Raw genomic sequence first — 24,758 nt, 5'->3', positions numbered from 1 at the left:
TAAGTCACCCACCACTGTAATATATACCTGTGTGCAGCAGCTACATTGATAATTCAGCCTCTAAAGGTCATCAGGTCATACTCTGCTAACGTCTGATCAAGATGATTTGTGTGCCATTACCATCAATCTAGAACTATGAGAAGGTCCTGGTGCTCTCAAACATTTGATGATTAGCTGAATGCTATAACGTTTGTTGCCTGTGTCCCTCCACAGAAAGGTGCTGGCTATCATCTGGATTTGTTTTGGGTGGCTATTCTGATGATTATATGTTCCTTCATGGCCCTGCCCTGGTACGTTGCTGCTACTGTGATCTCCATTGCCCACATCGATAGCTTGAAGATGGAGACCGAGACCTCAGCACCTGGAGAACAGCCCAAGTTTCTGGGAGTGAGGTATGGCAAACCAAAAGTGGCCTTGTTTGCATGCAAAGATCAGTGTATGCTGTAAGTGATCTAGCACCAAACAGGACAAAGGCAGAGACACTCGGGAATAGATGTCAGATTTACAGCACATTTTCAACTCAGCTGAGATTTCCTTAGAACTCTTTTAGTCCTCACTGGTTTTATTCACTTAGAAGTTTGTATTGAGTAGACCCTCTCCAGGGTTGTTTCCTAAAAGGGAAAAAAGTTGTCTTAAAACTTGCATGTGTGTGGGAGTGAGAGAGAGAGAGACTGAAACTTTTAATAAGTTATATATTGTTTTTCACTGCTTTGGGAGTGAAATATGTAGGCTGAGATTTTTCAAAGCTGACTAGGAGACTTGGCCACAAAACTCCCAGAGGAGTGTGGCTAATTTTCCTAGTTAGCTTTGACAGCTGATCTGTAATAAGAGCAGGCTTTCTGAGGATGGGAAAGTGGACAATGTCATCACAGATAATTTTGTAACTGGAAATTAGACAGACAGACATGATCAAATACAGTGGCCAAAAAATTCAAACTTGGGGTGCCTAAAGCAACCAGCTCTACCTAATCGGGTAATTTAATGCAATATTTAGGTACCCAAACTGAGTGGTCTTAAGTGACTTCAGCAGGAGAGCTGTGCATCTGAAATTCAGGCCACTTACTTAGGTGCTTAAATGTGAATTTAGGTACCTAACTTTACATACTCGAAAATGTTTGCCAGTGTATTTTCAGACTTGCTGAGCAACCCTGGCTCCCTCTGAGGGCAATGAGAAGTGCAGATGCTCAGACTTCCACAGAAAGTCAGACCAATAGTGCATGACTTCCTTCTGTACTTGTGCTGACCAGCAAACAGAACTGTGGTTTCCTTCTTAGACGAGGATTCAAAATATGCCACCAACTAATGAGTCCATAGCAAATGATTTATCATTGATATGCGTATAACACAAATTGCCAATCACATACAAAGAATTTAGCCTGCCCATTGATGGCTTGTGACATTACATTTTCAAACATGTTCCCCTAATATTGATTTGTAACATCCTACTGATTTGCCAGTCATGTGTTTGTTATTTAGCTATCTGAGTAAAAATGACACTCTGGGAATAGTCTCAATTTTCAAAGGAGCCAGATTTTCAAAGATGGGTGCAAACTGCTGTATCCACAAATCAGGCACTTGGAGAAACATGCAAATACGTGTTTTTTGCATTAGCAAACAGTGTGCATGTTCAACCTGTGTGCATGATGTTTCTGGCCATACCATTGCCACCCACCTTTGAAAATCTGGCCTCAAAACCTAATCTTTAGAGTATATGGGTTTTTTGGAGAGTTGAATAGAGAATGAAACCTAGGAGAAAGCAGGAGCTAGACCAGTAACTGTCTGATTTGGTTTCAGGGAGCAGAGAGTCACTGGAGTCATTGTATTCATTCTCACTGGTGTGTCAGTCTTTATGGCTCCCATCTTGAAGGTAAATATGTTAAAATTTCCCCCTTTTCTTTCTTCTTGGGACACTGAAAGATAAAGAAGCTGCCCATACTGCAATAACAGACTGTTCTTATGATAAGACTGTCATCATAGCAGTATGGAAAAGGAGATTAGGGAGAATTATTGATGTAGTTTTATAATTTAGTGAGAGCTTAAAATACATGATTTTTCCTCCTAAAAAGTTTATCTGTAGGTTGATACAGTGTTGCCAAGAAATTTCAAGGTTGGGTTTTTTTGTTTTCTTTTAATATAAGAGTTGCTTTAAATGTTTGTGTGCAGCACTGTTGTTGTACTTCATATGTTTCATGCATCTGCCACATACATGTGCTCATGCAAAATATACTGCAGATAAACTAGGAGAGCTTGTTGAAGCCATGCTGGAAGCATGGTTGATAGCACAATGTATTTCCTCCATGGAAGACACCAGTTTACAATGAATGTATAGTCAAGAAAAAGAAATTTGAAATTATGTAAGTGTATTTGTACAGCCATTTACATACTGCTTTGCATCACTGGTGTGGCACAAAGAAGTCAGAGTATACCACTGAATCTCGTCCTTGCACCTTGAGTCAGTGGGAGGTGAGGGAACGGCAGGATTGTGGTATTGATCATCTCAGCTTGGGGGTGACAAAAGAAAGTTTCAGATTGATTCCCTTTCCAAACTTCCCAGAGTGACTTCACTTTATAGTCTTGGAGGAGGCTGCCAGGTGAAGAATTAGGATTGTTTCGTCAGCGTGTATCAGAGGGATGGGTATGGCGTGAGATGTGCTTTATGCATGCATCCAGGGCATCCACATATCATATGTACCAGGAAATCAATGAGCATATCCGAAATAAGACAATCCTTTAGTTCATCCTGTTAGTACCGAGGAATCCAATTCTTGTAGTAGATGTTAGTTGCCATGAATAACTTTTCAGTGATCTCACGTATGAGTGTAGAGAATTTTACATTTGGCACCCAGCTCATGGTGTGTGTTTATGACTCAGAGTGTAGACATGACATAGATGATGAAGAGTATAAAGAATTCCTGGCAATCCATAAAGTTCAGCTGGTCTGAGCTAACAGAGCTACTCCATGGGTAAAATTCTGACCCCACTAAAGTCAATGGGAGTTTTCTCACTGACTCCAGTAGGTCCTCGATTTAAGCCCATTAGGTCCAGCTGTCAGAGCACGCATCTGGCCCGTGCTAGGTTCATAAAACTTGCTTTGCCTTTGAACAGAACAACCAAGAGAACTGAACTTCTAGGCTTTCTCCTCTTAAATCAGTAATATTTCCATCCCTCAGAAATACTGCCCACCTGAGCAGTATGCAAAGTATGTGCATATGAGGAGGATGATATAGAAATGCAATTTCTTAATCTCCTTGTTTTTCCTGATAGCCAGCCAGTAGCATTCCGCCCAGGCACTGATCAGCTCTGCCTCTGACTTCTTTCTTTAACACTCATTCCCCTTGGGTTTTTGTCTGTTTGCTACAGCATAGATGTTTGCCTATTTTTCGAGATCGGGGATTTATTTGCATACAGCTACATACATATATGTTACCATTAATACATCATTAGATCACAGAACAACACTAGGGAAGCTAGTTACACATCTCTGGTGCAGGAACTCTTCTGTCTGCATATTAGACTTTTGTGGTGATGATTATTTATTTATAGCATCCAAGATACAGGCAGTAATGGGGAACACGTCCCAGCCCTGCGGATTTAGAGTTTAAAGGCACAGTCGAGGGCAATGCAGAACAGTAACATACATTATGCTACAGAAACAGCAGCAGGGGTCATAGTAATTGAATGATGCAACAGGTAGGTATTGTAAGGGAGAAGGCAAATGAGAGCTTTACGTATATTAATCATGGAAAGGCATGAGTGAGCAAAGGGGAAGATGTGACCCTGGGGTGGAGATGAGGGCAGGAGTGTGGGGAGGGGCAGGTGGTACCAAGTGCCTTGAAGGGGAAGAGAAGAATCTTATCTTTTTTTTTTTTTTTAAATAATCAAAACTTTCCTATTCTAGATTTCAGTGGCTGGTTTTACAAATAGTAAATTCCTCATCATGGTTCTTCTTAACTCTTTCCCACCCCCCCACCCCGTCTTTAATTTCATGCTTAGTTTGATGCATTTGGTTGTTACTTTGTGGCCTTTCCCTGCAGAAATCTGTTCCCTTCCCTTGCTGTGCTTTTTTATTTCTAAGCAAGGATTGCTCTGTTCACTGATCTATTTTACACACTTGCCTGAAGGACGCGTATGGGGTAAAGTCTGTGGGATAGAGCTGTATGATTCCCATTAAGGTCAGTAGGAGTTACTTGGCAAAATTCCAGAACCTTTAACAAAACTCAGCAGTGGATTCTGCTCTTGTAAGAACTGCCTCGTGGAATGCCTTGTCAAACCTACACAACTTATGATGCCAACAGTAAACTGAATACTAACAAGCCCAAATTCAATAAAACAGTCAGTGAAATGAATAACTGCAGGTTTGGGGGTTTTTTTATGTCCCTGATTCTTCCACTCAGTAACTGCAGATCTGAGTTCCTGCTAAGAGAATGATAAGCAGTTTCCTATAAATACATTTTTTTTCTTTAGTTGGCCAGCAACAGGTTTGCTTTGAGTCTGTCAGCTAGCAGTCCCTTTCCTTCCCAGAGAATACATTGCCAGCATGAAATCTTCCAGAACTAAAGCACTGTACTTTTCCTACACAAGTGGATTAGGTTAAGCATGATACTGTACCTTGACTTCACTGAGGAGTGAGTTACGTGTTTGTTTATCCTGCAACAGTGCTTTTTATTTAAAAATACTTTTTATTTAAAAAAAAAAAAGAGAGCGAGAGAAACAGCACAGAAACACTTAAGAGCTGAACTAAGATCTCCACAAACTTTCGACCCATCTTGCTTCAGGAGACATTGTCTAGTCTTATCCCTAATGCAAACAACACAAAGTGAGACATTTTTTTTCTTTCCTACAGCGCACTGTCAGAAGGTTGTGGCAAGCAGGCTGCAGGAAAATCATTTAGCTTTTAAAACGGAATATAAATGAATCCCACTCAGTGAAGCAAGTGCTGCAAACAAAGCCACAACAAAGACTAATGTACAGCAGAGAGACTTGCAGAAGCTGGTGGGGAAGTGAGGCACAGTTGAGAAATGGGCAGCACATCCTCATTAAGGCCTTGATCCTGCACAAACGTATGCATGCTTAACTTTAGGCACATGCTTAACTTAGGCCCATTGACGTCAGCACAACTCCTTTTCTTTTTAAAGTTAAGTGTGTGCATAAGTGTTTGCAGGATCAAGGCCTAAAGAAAGAAGTACTTGTATGCCACTGTGCTTATAACCTAGGAAAGGGCGAATAATAATGTAGTGGGAATACAATAAAAAGTTCTGTTGTCCTGCTCAAAAATTGTGCATTAAAGATGTTAAAGAAATGCGTCACTCAAAAGAAAAATGGAATGTACTCTTAGTTCAGAGATGAAGTGAGCTGTAGCTCACGAAAGCTTATGCTCAGATAAATTTGTTAGTCTCTAAGGTGCCAGAAGTCCTCCCCCTTTTTTTTTTTTAAAAGTTCAGAGAGGCATTGGATGTGCAGTGCCTGCCCTGCAGTGGTGGTTGCGAGTCATTACACTAAGTGCTTTTCTCACCGCAGGGGGACCAATGCAGGAACTGCTCTTTTGCTTGGTGTCAAAGAAATTATATTAAGGATTTCAAGCCCATCTTGTATTTGGACCATCGTCTGATATTTTGATTAACAACATGTCATGTTTATTACAAATAACTTTGCTGCTCAGCTGAGGGACTCTTTCATTTTTGGCAAGCTGGGCGGTTATTTTGCTGCTGATAAAGGCTTTTTGTCTGCAGTTGGAGTGCCAGATTTAAAAAAAAAAAAAAAACCAATTTCCCATGCAGAGCCATCTGTTGCGCAGTGTGGTTCAGTGCTTTGAAACAGCTTCCATCCCATGCTAGGGGGATTGCGTTCAATGGGGGGATGAAGTGATCCCTATGTATCACCTGCCTTGGAAGGGTATTGAGTTTGTACTAATCAATGAATATTTATAAAGCACTTTGAGACCTTTCGATTAAAGGTAGAGCCTGACCAAGCAGCTGGGCTGGGAACTTGGCAGATGCAGGGCGGGTTGAAATAGCCTATATTGAAGGGAGCGGGATAGCTACAAAGGTGGCTCCTCTAGCACTGATCCCTCCAAGCCATGCAGAGGGACCCACTCCCTGTCTGGCTCCCCAGCATCCAGCCTAAACTTTACCCATTCCACTGCAAAGGGGCCTGTTGTGTTGGGTGGGCTGGGCTTGCCACTTACGTGAGTGCAAAGTGGTGGTGGTGTTTGGAAGGCAGGTTTGGCAAGTGAGATGATGACTCACAATTGTTAGCCCGTGACTAGTTATGAATTAACGTGGGTCAAGGATTGGACGAAGAATAAGAGGGTTGGTTCACATCATTATCTAATCTCTGGTTTGGAACTCTTATGAGAACAACCTTTCTTTCCAGAGACTGGCAATATGATGGGAATATAGTCTCTTTCCTTTTGGGAGGCAGCATTTCTGCATTCAGTCTTATTCAAAACCAACGAGTGCAGGGACACAGGCTCATTTTACAACTTTTTAAAAACTTTTAACCTTATTGGAACATGTTTCTGCCTCCTGGTTGGGCTGGCTTCACTTCCCTTCTCTGCTGGGCAAATTTTTGTGTTGTATGAGCCCTGTTCTTTCCCAGTGTAATTACATCTGCCCTTTAGCTATTTATTTTTAACACAACAAGTGCTCTCCTGTTCACTAAAATACAGTATAAAACTTGCTAATTTCTATGACTTGGCATTACTCATATGCGTATGAAGTTCAGGGTTAGCACAGGATATGAATTCTGTTACTCTCTCTGTACCAACTAGATGATTGTTTGAGGTTATTCACTGTAGTTTTTTCACCACTCTTTTCCTTCCCCTAGTTTATTCCTATGCCTGTGCTCTATGGAGTGTTCCTCTACATGGGTGTCGCTTCCCTTAATGGAGTGCAGGTAAGTTCCCATAGCAACCAAACCACTCTGATATTTAAGGGTAGATTCTTTAAAGGACCTTGTCAAGAGGATGACAATCATTAACCATTGCTCTTGTTTTAACTATTCACCCTTTCCCTCCTCCTCCACCTCATTTTCATTCCAAAGGCTCTTACCAAGGCTTCACAAATATTGTGTTGTAGATGATACCAAATAAAAGCAACCTTTCCACAGGAGAGCACCAAGTTCCGGCCTTCTGAGCCCTGGCAATGCCCCAAGAAGCAATTGTAACCTTTTAAGTGTGTTCTCCGAGCGTGATTTAAAACCATCTCTCTGGCCATTTACTGACAAATACTGAGAACAGTGCTTGTTCACTTGCTGTAGTCCTGCTTCTTAGATGGCTCAGGCCTGTAACTGGGCCTGCTGCTTTGCATTAGAGAATCAAGTTAACAGGATTTATTGAGGTGGTATTATTCTCCAGCATGAACTGGTGGGAATAACTGAGCAAAGCCGAACGCCCTTTCTTTGTTATTGAGGAAATGTTACGTAAGGGAGCCTTTCTCCCAGGGCAGCCACTTTAATTGGCATTAGGAAGCTGGAAGTGGTTTTGTTACTTTCTATCACCTGCTAATTGCAAACTTCTTTTCCACTTAGCAGTATTTTAATGGGAAAAGACTACATGTTCTGTGGATGCCATCAGAATTTATTTTAAAAATGGCCCTGTCTTTCACCCCCTAGATTAAGATGAATCTGGTTTCAGAATCAGCCAGAAGTGGGCAAGAGGCCAGTGCTCTGGCAAGGGACAAGCAGTCGATTGTAATATTCACTACCCCTGGTTCTTCCAAGCAGAATTTCTCAGTGCTCTGGCCCAGGTGACCAGTGTGCTACAAAATGTTTGTTTTTCAGCTGTCCAAGGACAACTTCTGAGTGATAGGAAATCCTGGCTGGGGATTCGCTCCAACCTGTCTCTTCCAGTAGGGCTAGAGGCACTTCCCCTCTTACCAACTCCTCAGTCTGGTTTGTTTTTGACAGAGTCAGGTCCTCAGCTGCTGGCAATAGATGCCATTCCTATAGAACTATACCCTTTGCACCAGCTAAGGATCTTGCACCGGGGCTCTCATGTTATACACTGTCCAACATTTCCAAACCTAATGTTAGGCACCTAAATCCATATTTAGGCACCTTAATGTAACTGGCTTGACTTTGAGAAGTGCTGGGCAACCACAAATCCCATTGAAATCCATGGGAGCTACCGGTTTTTAGCACCTTTGAAAATCAAGTAAATCCATATTTAGGCAGCTAAATAGAAATTAAGAGCCTAACTTTAGGCACCCAGGTTTAAAAATTTTGCCCATTGTGCAGAACATAAAGGTTACTTAAAAGGGAAAGAACTCAGCCACAGGGGGCAAGGGTGTTTGGTTGTGTGTTGTTTTTGCAAGAAGAGCAGGTCACCATTGGTTCACAAATTAAGGGCCAACAATGCTTTATCACTCCTTTTTGTGTATCAGCTACTCTGAATATTGTATCATTTAATTTTTTCTTCCCTCTCCTGCTCAGTTCATGGATCGTCTGAAGCTGCTTCTGATGCCTCTGAAACATCAGCCTGACTTCATTTATCTGCGTCACGTCCCGCTGCGCCGGGTCCACCTGTTCACTTTCCTGCAGGTGGTGTGTCTGGCCCTCCTCTGGATCCTCAAGTCAACTGTGGCTGCTATAATATTCCCAGTCATGGTAAGTGGGGCTGTCGAGTTTCTTCTTCATTTCAGGCTCCCTTTACTTAAACCACCCCACAAAACACATTACAGCGCTAAGCTAGTAGACACTTAGCAAAGAACTTTTGTCATTCCACCCATCACACTGATACAAGATTACAAGGGGAATGCTCTCCGCGGCCTCTACTCTTTGTGTTAGTGGCTGCTTTTTCGCAAATCCTTTTGGGGAAAATGAGTCCATAAAGTTAATTTTTTTTTTCCAGGAACCACAATTAATTTTGACCCATTTTTGTTGCCACCGTCAGATTTCCCACACCCTCCCTCTGAGCTACGTCCACATGTAAGACATGCATTGTTTTCCCTTGATAGTTCACATTAAATACTGCACAGAAGCCTTCTTCCGTGCTTCTCAATAACACAAACTGACAAAAACAAAGGAATTTGAGGGCAGAGCTGTCCTCCGTGTCCTTTGCTTGTGTGCTGCTGTAACTCAGGATGGGGAAATTGAGAAAGTTAATTGGCTAAATCAGGAATGAGAAGTCGGCTTTTCTTGGAACTGTATGTCATAAAAATTAACAATGGTTCATTTACTCATTCCATCTTTGGGGAAGTGTTTTTTGTTTTTCAATATTACATCAGATTCATTCTAAAATGTTGAGTAAATGTTGAAGGACACATTATTCACCCAATATATCATTGTGTAAACGTATACGGCTATTATATGGTACTTTACTCATAGAAAAGAACCTAGTGTACCTGGTAACACCACAGACCAGAAACCCCAACACTCCCACACTTTGGGGGAATTCAAATGCACGCTTTGCAGCAGTTTCCCTCTTTTATAATGGGTCAGAGCAAATCCCCAAACCTGAAGACAAGACACACCTACACAAACACATGATCCTTGGAAGAGCTTAGCTGCAAAACCAAACAGCACAGCTCAGGCCCTTCTCTAGTATGCGTTTTCTCTTTGGGATAACTAGAACCCTTGGAGGTGAGGGTTTCATTCCAAACCTACTGTGACCGAAACAATACCTCCATTAATCTATACTCCGTAGAGGCTAGCCTCCCGCTTAAAGACAGTTCAGATTTCAGCTAGGCTCATGCTGGATAGCTCGTCATGAAACCGGGGCTAAACTTACCTTATTTCAGGCTTAATTAATAGGTGAGTCAAAGCCAACTGTAGTTGCACAATGTATGGTTTATCTAAAAAAGGGGGAGAGAGAGAGAGAGAGAGAGAGAAACAGAAACAGAGAAAAAAATAAAGGGACGTGTTTACTCTTGTGTTGATGCTGTTAACTGCATCAGCGTTGTTCCTTCTAAGAACATTCACTGTGGTTCCACTGTGGAAACATTCCTATGTAGAAAGATACCTTTAAAATCAATGTGTCTGGTCTGCTGGCATGTTAAGAGCCATATCTTTACAAAACAGTAAAAACATTTAGCAAAGGCATCTGAGAGAGACTGAGCTGGATTCTCTTCCTCGTGTGCACAATAAGCAGAGATCTGAGTGGGCTCCAGTTACAGACCCCCGGTTTTTTACCCCTGTGCAAACCCCCGAAAGGCAGTGGGGCTGCACAGGGGTAACTGGGAGCCTGGCTTGGCCTGCAGAACTTCAGTTGCTGGTGGTGATTCACAAGAAGGCAAGAACCCAGCTAGACTTTTAGTTCCCAAGTTGAGTTTGAAGAACTGGCAGCTAGAGAGATCAACCCTGTTTACTTGTAACCTAAGCACTTTTTAATACAGAAATAACTGTAACACAGTAACCATGGAACCACTCAATGCCATCTTTTCCAAAGCCGTTTTTCAGGGTAGAATTGTAACTTACCTGTGACAGGTTATAGTGTAAACCTGTATATTGTTCCTGTTTACGCTGACTTGTGGTCACCTCAGACATTGAAACCCGGAGTCCAAATCAGCTACAGGGTTTAGATGTCCAACCTGACGTGAGCTATTCCAGTAACCTGTCAGATTTCCAACGTGTTAATTTGCAGACAGGGCTGAGGCATCCGGGGAGAACAACAGTGTCAGATTGAATACACAGGGTAAAGCCAATATCCCTGACTAAAGGTAATGTGCTGCGTGCGTAAGGGGAATGGTAACATTTAAATACGGGAATGCTGAATTTCTGTCCCACCAGATCCTGGCACTTGTGGCGGTCAGAAAAGCCATGGACTACCTCTTCTCCCAGCATGACCTCAGTTTCCTTGACGACGTCATTCCAGAAAAGGACAAGAAGAAGAAAGAGGATGAGAAGAAGAAGAAAAAGAAGAAGGGCAGTCTGGATAGTGACAATGACGATGTAAGGAGCTTCCTGCAATTGTAAAGTAATAAACTCTAGCTTGTTAATACTGGGTGTCCCTAGGTGCACTCCCTCCTCATGGCTGGGTGCAGTGGCGACTTCTCCCTGCCTAGTTTGACTCAGACTCAGCATGATCTTTACCCGCTGCAGGCACCTGGCCCTGAGCATATCATCTTTCAGATGTCCCTAACCTTCGCTGGTGGCGCTTTCATTTCCGAGAACGAAGAGTCACGTTTCCGCATGCATATTCTACTCCGTGTCTATTGAAATGTTGTGTGTTCTGAGTGCTCTCTCTTCCCACAGTCTGTTTACGCCCTGACTCTCTTTCACTTTTGTTTTGCTCTTTAGGATGTACGTGCTCTGGGCAACCAGCTCCACTACCAGTGAAAATAACACACTTGTTTGGAGTATTCCATGGCTCTTTAATTAATTAATTCAATTTTTAAAAGTGCACAAAGATGTGACTTGCTTAGTCACATTCTGCAAGGTCTTTTGTTTGTGGTTGGTAATCCTGGCTTGAAAATTGAGAGAGGATAAGTGGCTGTCTAGAGTGTGATTTACTCAGAGCTCTAATCTCTGATTGTCGTGTGCATTAAAATAATGAAGCATAGCTGCAAATGTTGCTCTTAAGCGCTGTGACCTGATCCATGTGCCTTAGAATACTTCAGTTGTTTTTTTTGTTCCATATGCACTTAAACAAAAATATTGTCCTTGTGCCTTTAAAGCATTTCCCTACCAAGGCTTAATTTGAGGTCACATGTCTATTAAATCACACTCTCTCTCTGGGGGAGTTGGCTCTCTTTACCCCCAGCTGAATGACAATGGGGCTTTAACTACTTCAGCACAATGATGTGAAGAGTTTCGGCTGGTGTTAGTGGAGTTACTTCTTCCTCTGCTCTGTGAAGAGCCTGACTACTGTGGCTGGGAGCAGAAGGATGCTCCCTTGAAGAGGAATGCTGCCATTCCTCCTAGGGGAAGAAAGAGGTGAAAAAATGGCACAAGTTGCACATTCAATCTAGAAATTCCATGCAGGTACTTGTACAGTGCACCCCATTATCCTATCAGTCAGCCCGTAGGACACAAGTTTCAAAGCTTCTTCTAGGATCCATAATCAGTTGATCCATTGGACCAGCCCATGTCATAGAGCTGCTAAGAATATTCCCAGAAGGTCCTACATTGCCCCCAGGCCCAACAACATTCCCTATACAGCACGGGAGCTGGACACATTGTGCCTGATTAAAAGGAAATTACTGGATTGATTTCTAACACTTTCAATGATTATAGCAATACACCTGCGTGCAGGGTGGTTGTGATGGTTGTGTATCTAGTTATTGACATTTACAGTATTTGGTTGTATGGGAGGCTGGCTTACATAACATTCCTTTTAGTTAACATTTCTTAGGACATTTTTTCAGCACTCATTGCAACTGGATTCCTGCAGATAGTATGTGGTGGTGTATTTTTTCTTTTATTCTATACACCTGCCCTTGGGAGATGGCACAAAGCAGGTTATGTATAATGTATCAGTGAACTGGTGTTCAAAGATGACATTTTAGGGCATATATAATATACATGGCCTTAGAGAGAATGAACGAGGCAAGACCTGATGAGTTCTAAGTCAGGATTTGTTAGCAATTAGGTGCAGAGGCGGGAACAGCTGAAAGCACATGCAGGTATCCCATCCCTGGTTCCCTAGCCTACACCTTCAGAAGTGTCTAGTGATTTTTGGGTGCCCATCATGAGACACCTTCAAGGCGTGCCAGAAGCGGAGCATGTTCTGAACGTCAGACCTCATGAAAGTGTTTCAAGTTGGGCTCCCAAACATTACTAGTAACTCTTAAAAAATTTTGGGCCACTATGTTTAGATCAGGATTCACATTTAGTAACCTTGTCAGAGCTGCCAAATGGTGAAGATGCAAAACCTTTAATGCTTTTCTTTTTTTGCATATTGAGATTTGAGATCTCTGTTCTTGCAGATGGTAATGTATAAAGAAGAACCTCTAGTGTCAGCATTTTCATCATATTTATTATATTCGTTTGCCTGGAAACTGTGTTTTGTTGGAGGGGGCTATCGGGTAATTTGGGATGGCTTCACTACCTCTCTGGATGTTTGCTGTTAAACCATCCCTGAAGCTCACAAAAATATTTCTGAAGAGCAAATGTTTTGCCTTTGAAATATGCCAGATTCCCACTGGAAACATTTGTAAAATACCCAACAATCAGTGCAGATACCACAAGACCTCTGTACAAGGTATTCCTACCCAACCTTTCAAATGGCATACCGTGCCGGGTCTGTCAATGCAGGACCTATATCTTTTCAGCAACAATGTCTAAACATTTCTAGCAAAGTGCAACTTAATATTAATTGCTTTCCCAGGTGCTGGTATGCCCTGCCTCGGTTATGAGAAAGTGTTTATTTAAATGGGTGACCAAGGCTTTTAACTTATAAGCGTGTTCTTTAAGTTCCACTGAAGTCAGTGGGACTTAAGCATGTGCTTAAGCGTTTGCCTGAAAGGCAGTCCAAATTAATAGAGTCTAGCCCTTCCTGTCGGTACACAATTCCTGGAACATGGTGTTTATCAGTTGCTAAGGGTCTGGGCCAAAGCCCATTAACGGCCCTCAGGGAGAAAACATGTGGGACTCACTTGCTAAAGTACTGGCAACCCCTCTCTGAACTGAAAATACCTCAGAGTGCTGCCTGATGGTGCTAATTGCTTCGTCATGGTTCTGTTGGATTATAAAAGCCTTTAAAATGGAGAAAAGGAGGACTTATGGCACCTTAGAGACTAACACATTTATTTGAGCATAAGCTTTCGTGAGCTACAGCTCATATCCGATGAAGTGAGCTGTAGCTCACGAAAGCTTATGCTCAAATAAATGTGTTAGTCTCTAAGGTGCAACAAGTCCTCCTTTTTTTTTTGCAGATACAGACTAACAGGGCTGCTACTCTGAAACCTGTCTTAAATGGAGAGTGGAAGTAGGGAACTAAATTAAATGTAACTTGAATTTTAATTGGGACTGGTCATTTTTTTGAATGGGGGGATAAAAAAGCCCACCTGACAGGATGCAGTGGGACTCTGCCCATCTCAGTTATAGAAACTTCAGAGGAAAAGAAACATCCCTGAGCCATTTCAGAAAGAAATGGCAGCCAAGGGATACTTCAGATGGGTTTTCACACACCTCAAGAATGCAGCATGCGTCTGTATGTTCCATTCCGCTTGGGGCAGTTGCCCCTCTGGCATCTTTGAGCTGGAAACAGGGCAGAGTTTAAATTGGGGACAAAGGGAGTGGCAGAAGGTGAAAAGCTCCCCTGTGTGTCTTTAATCTGTCTTGCTTTTGTAGTAAGGGAAGGGGAAGTATGGTGTGACGGGGCCGCTGAGTGCCTGGAAACAACTGAGGTGGACGATCCTTTTCCCCTTTCTTACTCCTCTCCGCCAGTGGCTGTGTGAAGGATGAATTTAATATGTGGGGGACGCTAAGAGAGAGAGAGCAGTGGCAATATTCTAAGACCTTTTGCACGTTTCTTTCACAGTCCGACTGCCCCTACTCAGAAAATGTCCCAAGTATTAAAATTCCAATGGACATCATGGAACAGGAACCTTTCCTAAGTGATAGCAAACCTTCCGACAGTGAGTAGAACTAACCTCTTGCATGCCTGCTTGAGTGTGACTTGCACTGCCAAAAAGATACACACAAATATGCACATACGGACTGAATTTAAAAAAAAAAACAAACTGTCCTATCCCTTAGAAGTTTTCTCTTCTCCTTTTTTAAAACAATTTCCAGGCCTCTAGTTTTTTGGGGGAGGTTTGTTTTTTTCTTTTTCTTTTTACAAGTTTTGTGTTATCCTTCTTGGTGCCTCCACCTTAACTGCCTCTACTCAGCTACTAACAGGTCTCTCGCTAGCTCTCTCTCTCTCTCTCTAACCCTCTAAATCATCCAGTCCATTTCTGCCTGTTGTTGTGTGTGTCTTGGTGTGGTATCTACTTGGTTTCTCTCCCTTGCTGTTAATGTTCTGGATTGCAGCGGGTAGAAACAGCACCACTGTCCATTACTGTTTTGTTTCCTTAGGTCCCCAAAAATCAGCACTTAACAAATTAGGCCTGTCATTGATCTTCTTAAATCATTTAATTGACAAGGCGGTGATCATTTAAACCATGCAGCATTAACATATTTGCCTTCTTAGGTGACTTGCGTTTGTGTTACATCTGTTCCTTCTCTTTTGGTTTTTTTATTCTAATATCCACGATGGATTGTATTTTTTCCCCATTTTTAACCTTTATTTATAGCCAGTCGCATTTTCTAGTGTTATAATGTGTTTGATAAACCTGGAATTTCAGATTAATTGCCACGAGTTATCTCAGGGGGTGTTTGTCAGCTTTTTAAAATGACAAGCAGCAGACAAAAACGCTGTTTGGGAATAATGGAATTGGAGAGGAAACACAAATTATTGTATTAAAACAATTATTGAGATGCTGGCAATGACCATTTAAGGGTCAAATAGTGAATTAACTTTGGCTTTATTTATGTTCTCTGTTGATGAAAGCTTATGGCTGCATTGTACTGCAATTTGAAATTTCATGGCTATCCAATTTCCTTTTTGTTTAAAAGGAATCCTGTCAATGTATAGGCCCAGAGGGTATCATTTTAAAAAGTGCACAAGTGACTTAGGCTATGTCTACACTATAATCTTAAATTGACCCATTGATTGTAATCAATGGGATGTAGGTGCTTTTGAAAATTGTACCTATAATAGTGTGTGTGTGTGTGTGTTAAAGAGACAGAGAAACCTTGATATGTATAGAAATCCAAATACAACAGCATTATTGTGATCATGAGAACCAAAAAGTGATGCAGACAACTCTTGTTTCACTGACCAAATGGACTGAAATGCTAAAAATTAAGAGTTTCACAACTTACTCCATTTGAATAATTTAAAGTGGTGTTAACATGACAGGCAAAAGCATTTTCAAATATGATTTTTATTTTGACATTGCCCCAGTACTGTAGATGTAAAATCTGATTCAGCCTCCCTGCTGATCAGATACATGAGAAAAATAAATCACCTAATATGGTGAACTGCACAGAATTGCAGGAGGGTGGCTTATCATGGCTCTCAGCTGAATGATCCCACTTTGACCCCCTTTGCAATGTCCGTGCATGTAAAAATAATGTAATCTCTCACTAGCATAATGCTGTATTACTATAGTTCAGGGTCTGTTGATACCTTCATAACAAATCAATTTATCAGAGCACTTCCCACTCCAGTGGTTAATTGCTAAAACTTAAAGTAGCTTGAATAAATACTTTAGATGTATTTTTACATTTTGAAAAATATTGATTGGATCTTTTTTATTTAGAGGCAAGGCAAAAATTATAATGGAGGGTTTTCTTGCTCTTGAGAGAGTAGCTGGAATCTGTCTGCACTGTGGTATCATCCTGTGAAAGGCTTTGTTCCAAAGTATAATACAAATAATACTTAGAACTTCTGCAGCATGTTCACAAATATTTAATTCATCCAGAAGGATGAGTTTCATCAGTTTTCACCACACACACACAAACCAACAAAAAATTACTTCCATTGATAACTGAAATTTGCAGCTAGGTGATGTAAGGAAAATGCTCCTTGAGAACTTAGTTTGCTTTAAGGATATTTACTCTGTACACTTTGACAGGGGATGGTGACAACTTGTGTCCTAACAGTTATAAAGCTTTAATTTTTTTCCACCTTCATGTTTGTGGTCATTAAATTATTCTGACCCTCCTATAATTTTCCACAAATTTAAATCAATAAAAGTTGGGGGAAAAAACTGTAAAATCCACATTATTATGAAAAATTGAATTCTGCAGCCCTAACTACACCACCCTCCGGTTAAGTATGGAGTGAGTTTTCATGCTATATTTGGTTGGTCAGAATGTTAGAGATGAAATTTCAAACCATGCTGGGCCAATGAAATACACATGTAGTGGTGGGTGCCTGGATATCTACCTCTTTACATGCACAGAGGCAAGTTTTGGTTGCAGTTTAAGTGACAACGTTTGAAAATTAGCATTTTGTGTCCCACTGATGGCAGAGGTTTTCCCCCCTCGAATTGATTATGTGTTAGCTTGATTCAGCTGATGTCTTCCATGCTTTTTAGGAATCTGTGAAATTCCATGGTTAAATATTTGGGGACTTGCTAGAGGGGGAACTTCATATTTATAATGGCTGAATGCTGTGACAAAAGACTTTTTTTTTTTTCTTAAACAGGAGAAAAATCACCAACATTCCTTGAACGCCATACATCGTGCTGATAAAATTCCTTTCCTTCAGTCAGACACACTGCCAAGGTAGGTGGTACTTCAGCATGGTCTCATGAGATGTACTGTATGCTCAGTAAATACAATGGAGGTGTGGCTCTCATGAGGTATATGATAGATCCAGGCTGAAAGGGAGGCTCACTTCGTAGTAGGGCAAAAAAAATAAAAATCTGTGTGGGGTTCAATCCAGTTCCCATTGACTTAATTGTATCAGGACACACAAATAATAACAGCTGAGTTGCTATAGCTTAGCAGAGGGACCTTGAGGAACTTGTCATTACCCTGAAACAACTGTTGCCGCAAAAGTAGTCTCATTGACAGATAGGATTTTCTTTAAATTTTAGAATTGTCTCTCGAGACAGACTGTGTGTACCAGTAAGGAATTATGCCAGACCACCGTAAGAAAGTTGAGATACTTGCTGCTGTTTAACTGCATCTGTCTCCATGGGTGCTCATGCCTAGTAGGCGCAGACATCCAGGAAATGGTGATGCCCCTCCTTCATATCTTTGAGAGCATTCTCCAGAACAGGAGGAGGGTGGCCCAAGCAGTACTGCCTAACATTCCTCCCTCCCAAACACCTTCACTAGCAATGGAGCCGCCTGCTGTAGTGAGGTTGCTCCAGGACTGGGTTTCAGGAGAGTGAGGTGGTCACAAGCACTTTACACAGGTGCTATGAGCGCAGCAGCAGATTGTGGGATAGCCCATGAAGAAATAGTCTGTAACATGAGTTTCATATGCCCCAATTCAGCCAGGTACTTACACACATGCTGCAGTTTAAGGAGTATGTACTTGACCAAACTCGGGCCACAGACAGGTTTCCAAGATGAAAAAAATCCTGTCCACACCGGAGTGGGAACTGTGATTAAAAACTCTTAACCATCACCCTCTTTAAACATGGCTGCAGTAGCATGGCTCTGAGCCCAGTGCTGCTGTTGAGAGATTTTGTCCAAGAATTCCCAAAGATTAGCAAGTGATCTCTTTATGTTGTTAAAATAAAAGGCTGCTGCATGACATGATGGGTCTCATGTATATTTAATTTCATTACACACCTATCTCTAATTATTCAGTGCAGGAGAATTGTTAGCTTCTTGCAGGATCAAGCCCCCAAGTTGGATTGTGCTAGGAATACATTCCACAGACCGCAGCCACCACTGAATATTTGAGCTGTTGAATAGACATAATACAATATTCAGAAATTTAGTCCTATGAATTCAGTGAGACTTGAATATTCATCCCCTAGACTAACAACATTTTCCTTCTTACTGGCCAAATAATGCTTAAGCTTCCCCAATGAAAGTTAAGATTTTCTCATGTGACTTGTCAATAGTTGCATGCACTAATAATGTGGCAGTGGTATTCTGTAATGAAGGAGTTGGGGAGAAATCACTTGACCCTTTCAGAATGCACTAGAAACAAATTCAGTCCATATGTTTTTACCTTGTTTTCTTTTTGCATTCAGCCCTCCACGAACTCCAGTGAAAGTTGTGCCTCAAATTAGAATAGAACTTGAGCCTGAAGACAATGGTTATTTCTGGAGGAGCAGGGGAACAGAAACTACTTTGTAACTTTTTTTGTTTGTTCAGTTTTTTTTGTCACCAGCCAAATATTAAAATGCTCTCTGCTGCATAGGTAAATGTGAAACACACTATACCTTGCCTTCTATCACTCAGACACACACGCATCTCTCATTTTTTTAAGCAGAGGGCAGAAGTATTAAGGATATATTATAAATACCTTTGTGAAATGTCAGAGGAACTGACATTATCTTAGTTGTGAATCACTGTTTGTTTTTTCTGTCTGGCAGAACAAAACTGACCTCCAGGCTAATTCAATGTTTTTACTACACTACTGGACAGTGCTGCTACACTAACTTGCTCTTAAAAGGTACTTCACTCCCAGCACAGACAAACTAGTGCCAGCGTCGTAGCTTGTGTTCTGAAATGTCCCTTTCCTATGCAACTTTTTGTTTTAAAACACTTTAATGGACTTATCTGTCAGGTACACTGAAGAGTGTTATTTTCCTAGATTATTTTGTTTAAATTATGGGGCCTAACCTGCAACTTTTGTCAATTTTTTTAAACTTTTTTTTAATTACTGTAAAGAAAAATGAATTTTTCCTGCAGCAGGAAACATAGTTTGGAGTAGTTCTACCTCTTATTTCTAGATGCCAGGCTCTCTGTAAAAATGTATTGTACAATATGTGATTTTTACAAAAATTACACAATCTCTAAGTCATGGCATAGGGCTGGATCAGTTTTAATAATATCTTGCATCTGAAGCCTCTGTTTGTTAATTTGTTTTTAAAGATTCTAGCTGTACATGAAGGTGACAGGATGTAAGTTAACTCTTGTGTGGTTTAGGAAGAGACTTACATTTAATGGCAATAACTGATGTGCTGATTGTATTAATTTTGTTGCTTTCCAATGCAGTATGGTTAGAATTATTTCATGTACAGACGTGTGTGTGTGTGGCTGTACACATCTGCATGTAATACAGCATGGACACCATAATCATATGGTTAAGGGGAAGATAGTTTTTAATCTTACTTATCAGGATATATATCCATAACATTTCCTACTTAGGAAAGCCACCAATCGGTCTACACTCTGAATGCAGATAACTGTACTCCCCCAGATCCATTCACCATTGTGTATAGAACTTACCCTACTTCCTTACAGCTTAGAATCCACAAGGACAAAGATACCATTTAGAATGCATCTTTTTAAATAGATAAAATATCCACATGCATTTGCCTGTTTGTTCAAAAGCAAAGTAGGCGAAGGTCTATACTTTAAAGAATCGAGGATTAAAAAAACCTCAAACCATTTTGGAAATTGGGCATTACACTGAAATTTATCCAGGTGACTGTCTGACAAGGTTCCATTGCCTTGGATGTGCATTAAATGTAGCACACAGTCAAGGCATCATTTATCTTCCCTGGAAGAAATCATTCCAGTGCAGGGATAGGACTTAGTTGGTACTCAGCTAGGGGTCTGCTCCACTTTCAGGGCCTGATCAACTGCCCAATTAAGTCAAAGGAATTTCCACTCCATTGTTCCTTCAAGGGTCAGGGCCCCACTGTCAGATGCATATCTTTCACCTCCAACCCTCTCTTCTCTTGGGGAATTTCACTCAGTAAGGAAATGCTGACCCAGTCGACAGCATCTTGTTACGGAGACTTGGCACCAGATAGTACTGTTGCAGGCAGAGACTTTTATAAGGTCAAGAAATCTGGGGATTGGCACTCAACTTTTATTTGCCCCTCTGGCCCCTAACCCTTGATGACATGCAGCTGCTCAATCCTGCTCCTGTTGAAATCTATGGGGGTCTTGCTGTGGGCTGAGTTTATTCTTACTGGCTTTAAGGGGCTGGCCCAATATTTGATACCATATGCATTTTAAAAGAAATTGTACACCCCCACAAGCAACTTTCTAACACTTTGTACCTCAGGGGAAATGAAACTGCTGCAAGAGGACTACGGGCCTGCAAAGCTGTAATGAAAACAACACAACCCATCGTAAACATAAATGTCATGATAGTACTGAGACCTGATATGCGAAATTTTAGCCTCCCAAGCCACACTGCAGACATAGTAGAGGGGTTTTTCTCTTGTCCAAATATGCTACAGAAGTCTCTGGAAATGTTATTTTTAAATAAAATGCTGTATTGAAAGACATCAGAAATATGGACCGTAATAATTGCAGCCTGGCCCTATTGAAGCTACAGCAGTTTGCACCCATTCACAAACCAGCCCCTTATTCTCCCACTGTCACTAGTATTATTTGAGCGCTACACCGTTTATAACCCAGCAGTGTATCATGTTTAGCAACAATATTACACATAGAAGTGGGGGGAGGGATGGTAAATACATTAAAAAAAATGCCAAATACAGCAGCCCACCTTACATCAGCATTTAAAAAACAAATGTACACCCTCCCCATCCAATATCAGATCTAAATTCCAGCCCATGGTCAGTCCAGCTTTAGAGGGACAAAATAAAGAGTAATTTGCTGTCACTTGGAAAGTTTGACAAAGGGAAGGAAATGCAGCTTTTCTTCCTTGGCAGATCAGCATACTGTAAACAGTCCAGCCCTGATTCTCCTAAGTGACATCTAAACCAGGAAGGGAGTGTATACTGCCTTCAGCTAACTGGAGGATGGATAATCAGGGTTGTGCTGTGTTAATTTAAAACATAAAACACTTTCATTCCTCTATAAAAATCATAACCCACTATAATGTGAAACAACAGAGCCATGTATGCATGTGTAGGATTTTGGTTTAGAGAAACGCAAATGTGCTGGCTGAGGAAGGATTGAAATTAGTGTTGGACAACAGCAGATTTTTTTTAGAAAAGCACTGAAGGAAGAATGGCTGACAATGCACCCTCCCGCCCCACACCCCCAACAGAGCAAATATTTACATTTGCTATTACCTGGTGATCCATCTCCAGCAAATGAGGTCTTCCACTTTTGAACCACGTTAAAATGTACTTGAAATGTATTGACTGCTGATTTCTGATTGAGTTCTTATGCAGAGAGAGCGACATTGTTTGGGGATGGGACCAAAAAAAATTGGTATTTTTCTCATCTATATACACACAATTCTTTTGTGGCAGAAGCCTGGGACTTTTCACGACAGAGCACTAAACTGAAGGGTGGGTTGTTTGTTTCAAACGAACAAAAGACCTGCTTGCTCCAAAAGGTGAAATGCAGCAAAGTGGCCCTTTGATAGCCTATGTAGGGTCTCATGAAATAGCATTTCATTGCACTTTTTCAGCCTTGTGACAGTAAATAGCAATTATGTCAGAAAAAAATCAGGGTGGGGGAGAAGGTTTGAGAGTGCTTTTAGGGGCTGAATCAAAGTCCACTGAAATCAATGAGCACCCTTAATTAGATGAGCTTCTAACAACATTTACAAACCTGCTACTCAGGGCTAATTAAAAAAAAAACTACAGATAATTTTGTCCCAGACCTACAATGTGAAACAACTGGTGATTGTCTCATCTTTGTAGCCATTCCTATGGCTGATACATATATGTATTCATTACATTTTTGGAATCAACACGCACTTTCAGATACTTCTATTATTTTTAATCCTCTTAAGTCTGTATTTGCTTTGGAGGAGAGAATAAAAACTTATTTTAAAATGAAGTAGATCAAGATGGTGGAGCAAAAAGGAAAAAAACAGAAAACATTTCAATATATTAATGATTTTTTCCAGTAATATAAAACATGAAATTCCTTATAACAGTATAGTATTTTACAGTTTTATGAAGCTTTCTATTGTGACTTTTATGGAATCAAGAGATGAACAAGATGAGATATTTTAGCATTTATATTTTTCAAAATTAAATGTGTACTGAAAATAAAGTAACTTTATGCATTTGTTCGTTTCTGTTGTGATTCTCTCAGTTACTTCATTAAAGAAAGATCATTAGTATGCACAAGGGAATGTGTTTATCCTTTCTGGGCAAAATGTTTGACAGCAATTACCCCATTTTTAGGCTCATGGAGATAAACAGTTATTGTGAAACTTAGGCCAAGATCCTCAGTTGGTGTAAATCAGCATTGATAGAGGAAGATATGGCCCTTAGAGTTTTAATAATGTGCTTTAATATGATGGAATCATCATCCCTTTAGGACACTTTAAAACAAGAATCTTTCAGTATAGACTCCATATAAAATATTCTATACTACAACAAACCACAGGGTATCTGCAGAACAGGTTCAGCATAGGCAAGTACAGTGTGAGCTTCTGCATAGCACTCTGCCCCTATGTCTGGAGAGGCCATGTCTAGGAGCAAGATTTTCATTCACTAACTTCTAATTATTAAGATAGTTTTTGTGTCTTGCACATGGCTACCAAGAATCAGACTGAATGCCAGCTGCTCTCATACAGGCCACCAAATAGCCTCAAGATGTTACTGACTCCGTTACTATTGACATAGCAATGAGTTTTTAAAGTCTCCCAGCAGTAGTGTTGGTCAGGAATTTTTCAATGAATTGTGTTTCATCCAAAAAAACCAAAACCAAGTCCCTGATTAGTCAAAATTCCTTGTGAAAACAGCATTAGGGTTCAACAAATTTCAACTTGAAAAGCTAATTCCACTGAAAAGTCAAGATCAACTGGAACGTTTTGAAATTATTAAAATGACTTTGAGATTGACTCTTCCCCCGTCCCCTTCAGAATAAGGAAATATTCATGGTATGGGAAAACTGTTTGCGCCTATCAGTGATGATAGATTAATGAGAATCACTTTTATCATAGCACTCCCTGCCCGCCATCGCATAACTTGGGGATAGTCTGGTTTGCTCAAACCTAAGTTATACAAGTAAAACAACAAACAATGTGTTTTCCTTTTGCCGTAAACCACATATCAGAGTTCCATCATGACCCCATATTCATTTGACTTTTTTACACTCCCCAGAATGACTTTTGTTAAAGTATTGACCCTTTTAATTTGGAGGAGGGGAGGAGTTATTTGGGTCCATTTCTCTCCTCTCAATGATGCAAATCAGTAGCGACTACATGAACTCGAGGCTTACACTGATCTTACGTTGGTGTAAGTATAATCAGAAATCAGGCCCTGTGGGCCCATTTCTTTATTCCATTACACTACTTTAACACTAGTGTAAGTGCCCTCAAATGTAATAAAGTAGAGCATCAAACCCATTGTCTTCAGTGTTTGAGACAGAGGGATCCCCACTCCCCAAGGAAATACAACCCTATGTTTGTGGGGAACAGGGGAAAAAAAAAACAATGGTTTGCTCACACTTTCAGTTAGTTCCTGGATTATTTAGATGACTATAAAAACGAGACAGGACCATTTAGTTTGGCTGGGGGCTCTAGATGCTCCTGCAAAAGAGAGTCAGGGATAGTTCCTGCCCCAAAGTACTTGCACTCTGCGTACATAATGTTCAAAACTGTTCTGAAAGGACAAATGGGAACAGCCAGTTCATGACCGGTAGAAATAGAGGACAGAGAAAGCCCATCCTGCCCTCTGGAGCCTTGCCGTCCTGATAGGCTGAGAACAGAAGGGGTGACTTTAAACACAATCTCCATTTGATTGCACTGTCAATAGTTAAGAAAAACCTTCAGTTTTTCTACAGCTTTTCCCCCCAAGCCGCACCTCTGAAGTACTGCATTACGGTGTCTGTAGTTGCGCTCTGCCAGTGCCCGAGACTGAATTGTTTAGCACCTGCACAAAGAATGCCGTAATCAATCTCTTAGGACAGTGGTTTTCAATTTATCATTTGCAGACCCCCTAAAAACTTTCAAATGGAGTTGTGGACCCCTTTGGAAATCTTAGACGTGGTCTGCAGACCACTGGTTGAAAACCACTGTCTTAGGAAGTTGCTGGATGCTGGAAACTCATCAGATGTTAAAAAGGCAGTTTGAACTTTCCCCTAGCATGGATACCATCATCTTAAAATCACACTAAGCTGTGTTTACATCACACCTGGTTTAAAAAACAAAACAAAACACAACCTAATAAAAATATTTTATTTACTAAGTCACCATGTGGGATATAAAGCTCCTTAGGAACAACAGAATTCTTGCTATAGATAGT

The 24,758-nt window shown here is 40.9% G+C and overlaps 1 protein-coding gene across 14 annotated transcripts in view; it reads left to right on the top strand.

Moving 5' to 3' along the window:
* SLC4A4 (solute carrier family 4 member 4) overlaps nucleotides 1-21,769 on the top strand; it is a 251,636-nt gene extending 229,867 nt beyond the window's left edge. For 8 of the 14 annotated variants that reach the window (XM_074950418.1, XM_074950426.1, XM_074950422.1 and 5 more), the window contains 7 exons: nucleotides 214-392; nucleotides 1,795-1,867; nucleotides 6,826-6,894; nucleotides 8,431-8,604; nucleotides 10,726-10,887; nucleotides 17,138-17,217; nucleotides 18,993-21,769. In XM_074950418.1, coding sequence (XP_074806519.1) covers nucleotides 214-392; nucleotides 1,795-1,867; nucleotides 6,826-6,894; nucleotides 8,431-8,604; nucleotides 10,726-10,887; nucleotides 17,138-17,217; nucleotides 18,993-19,101 — 846 coding nt within the window. In that variant the 3' untranslated portion in view covers nucleotides 19,102-21,769. Of the gene's footprint in view, nucleotides 1-213; nucleotides 393-1,794; nucleotides 1,868-6,825; nucleotides 6,895-8,430; nucleotides 8,605-10,725; nucleotides 10,888-14,419; nucleotides 14,517-17,137; nucleotides 17,218-18,647 lie in introns of all 14 variants that reach the window. The other 6 variants (XM_074950429.1, XM_074950428.1, XM_074950423.1 and 3 more) reach the window with 3 other exon arrangements.
* Nucleotides 21,770-24,758: the final 2,989 nt, after the last annotated feature.

This window comes from Natator depressus, chromosome 4 (genome assembly GCF_965152275.1).
Source record: "Natator depressus isolate rNatDep1 chromosome 4, rNatDep2.hap1, whole genome shotgun sequence".
In the NCBI taxonomy this organism is placed as follows: Eukaryota; Metazoa; Chordata; order Testudines; family Cheloniidae; genus Natator; species Natator depressus.
The sequence above is the reverse complement of the archived record's forward strand: the minus strand, read 5'-3'. Positions and strand labels throughout refer to the sequence as shown.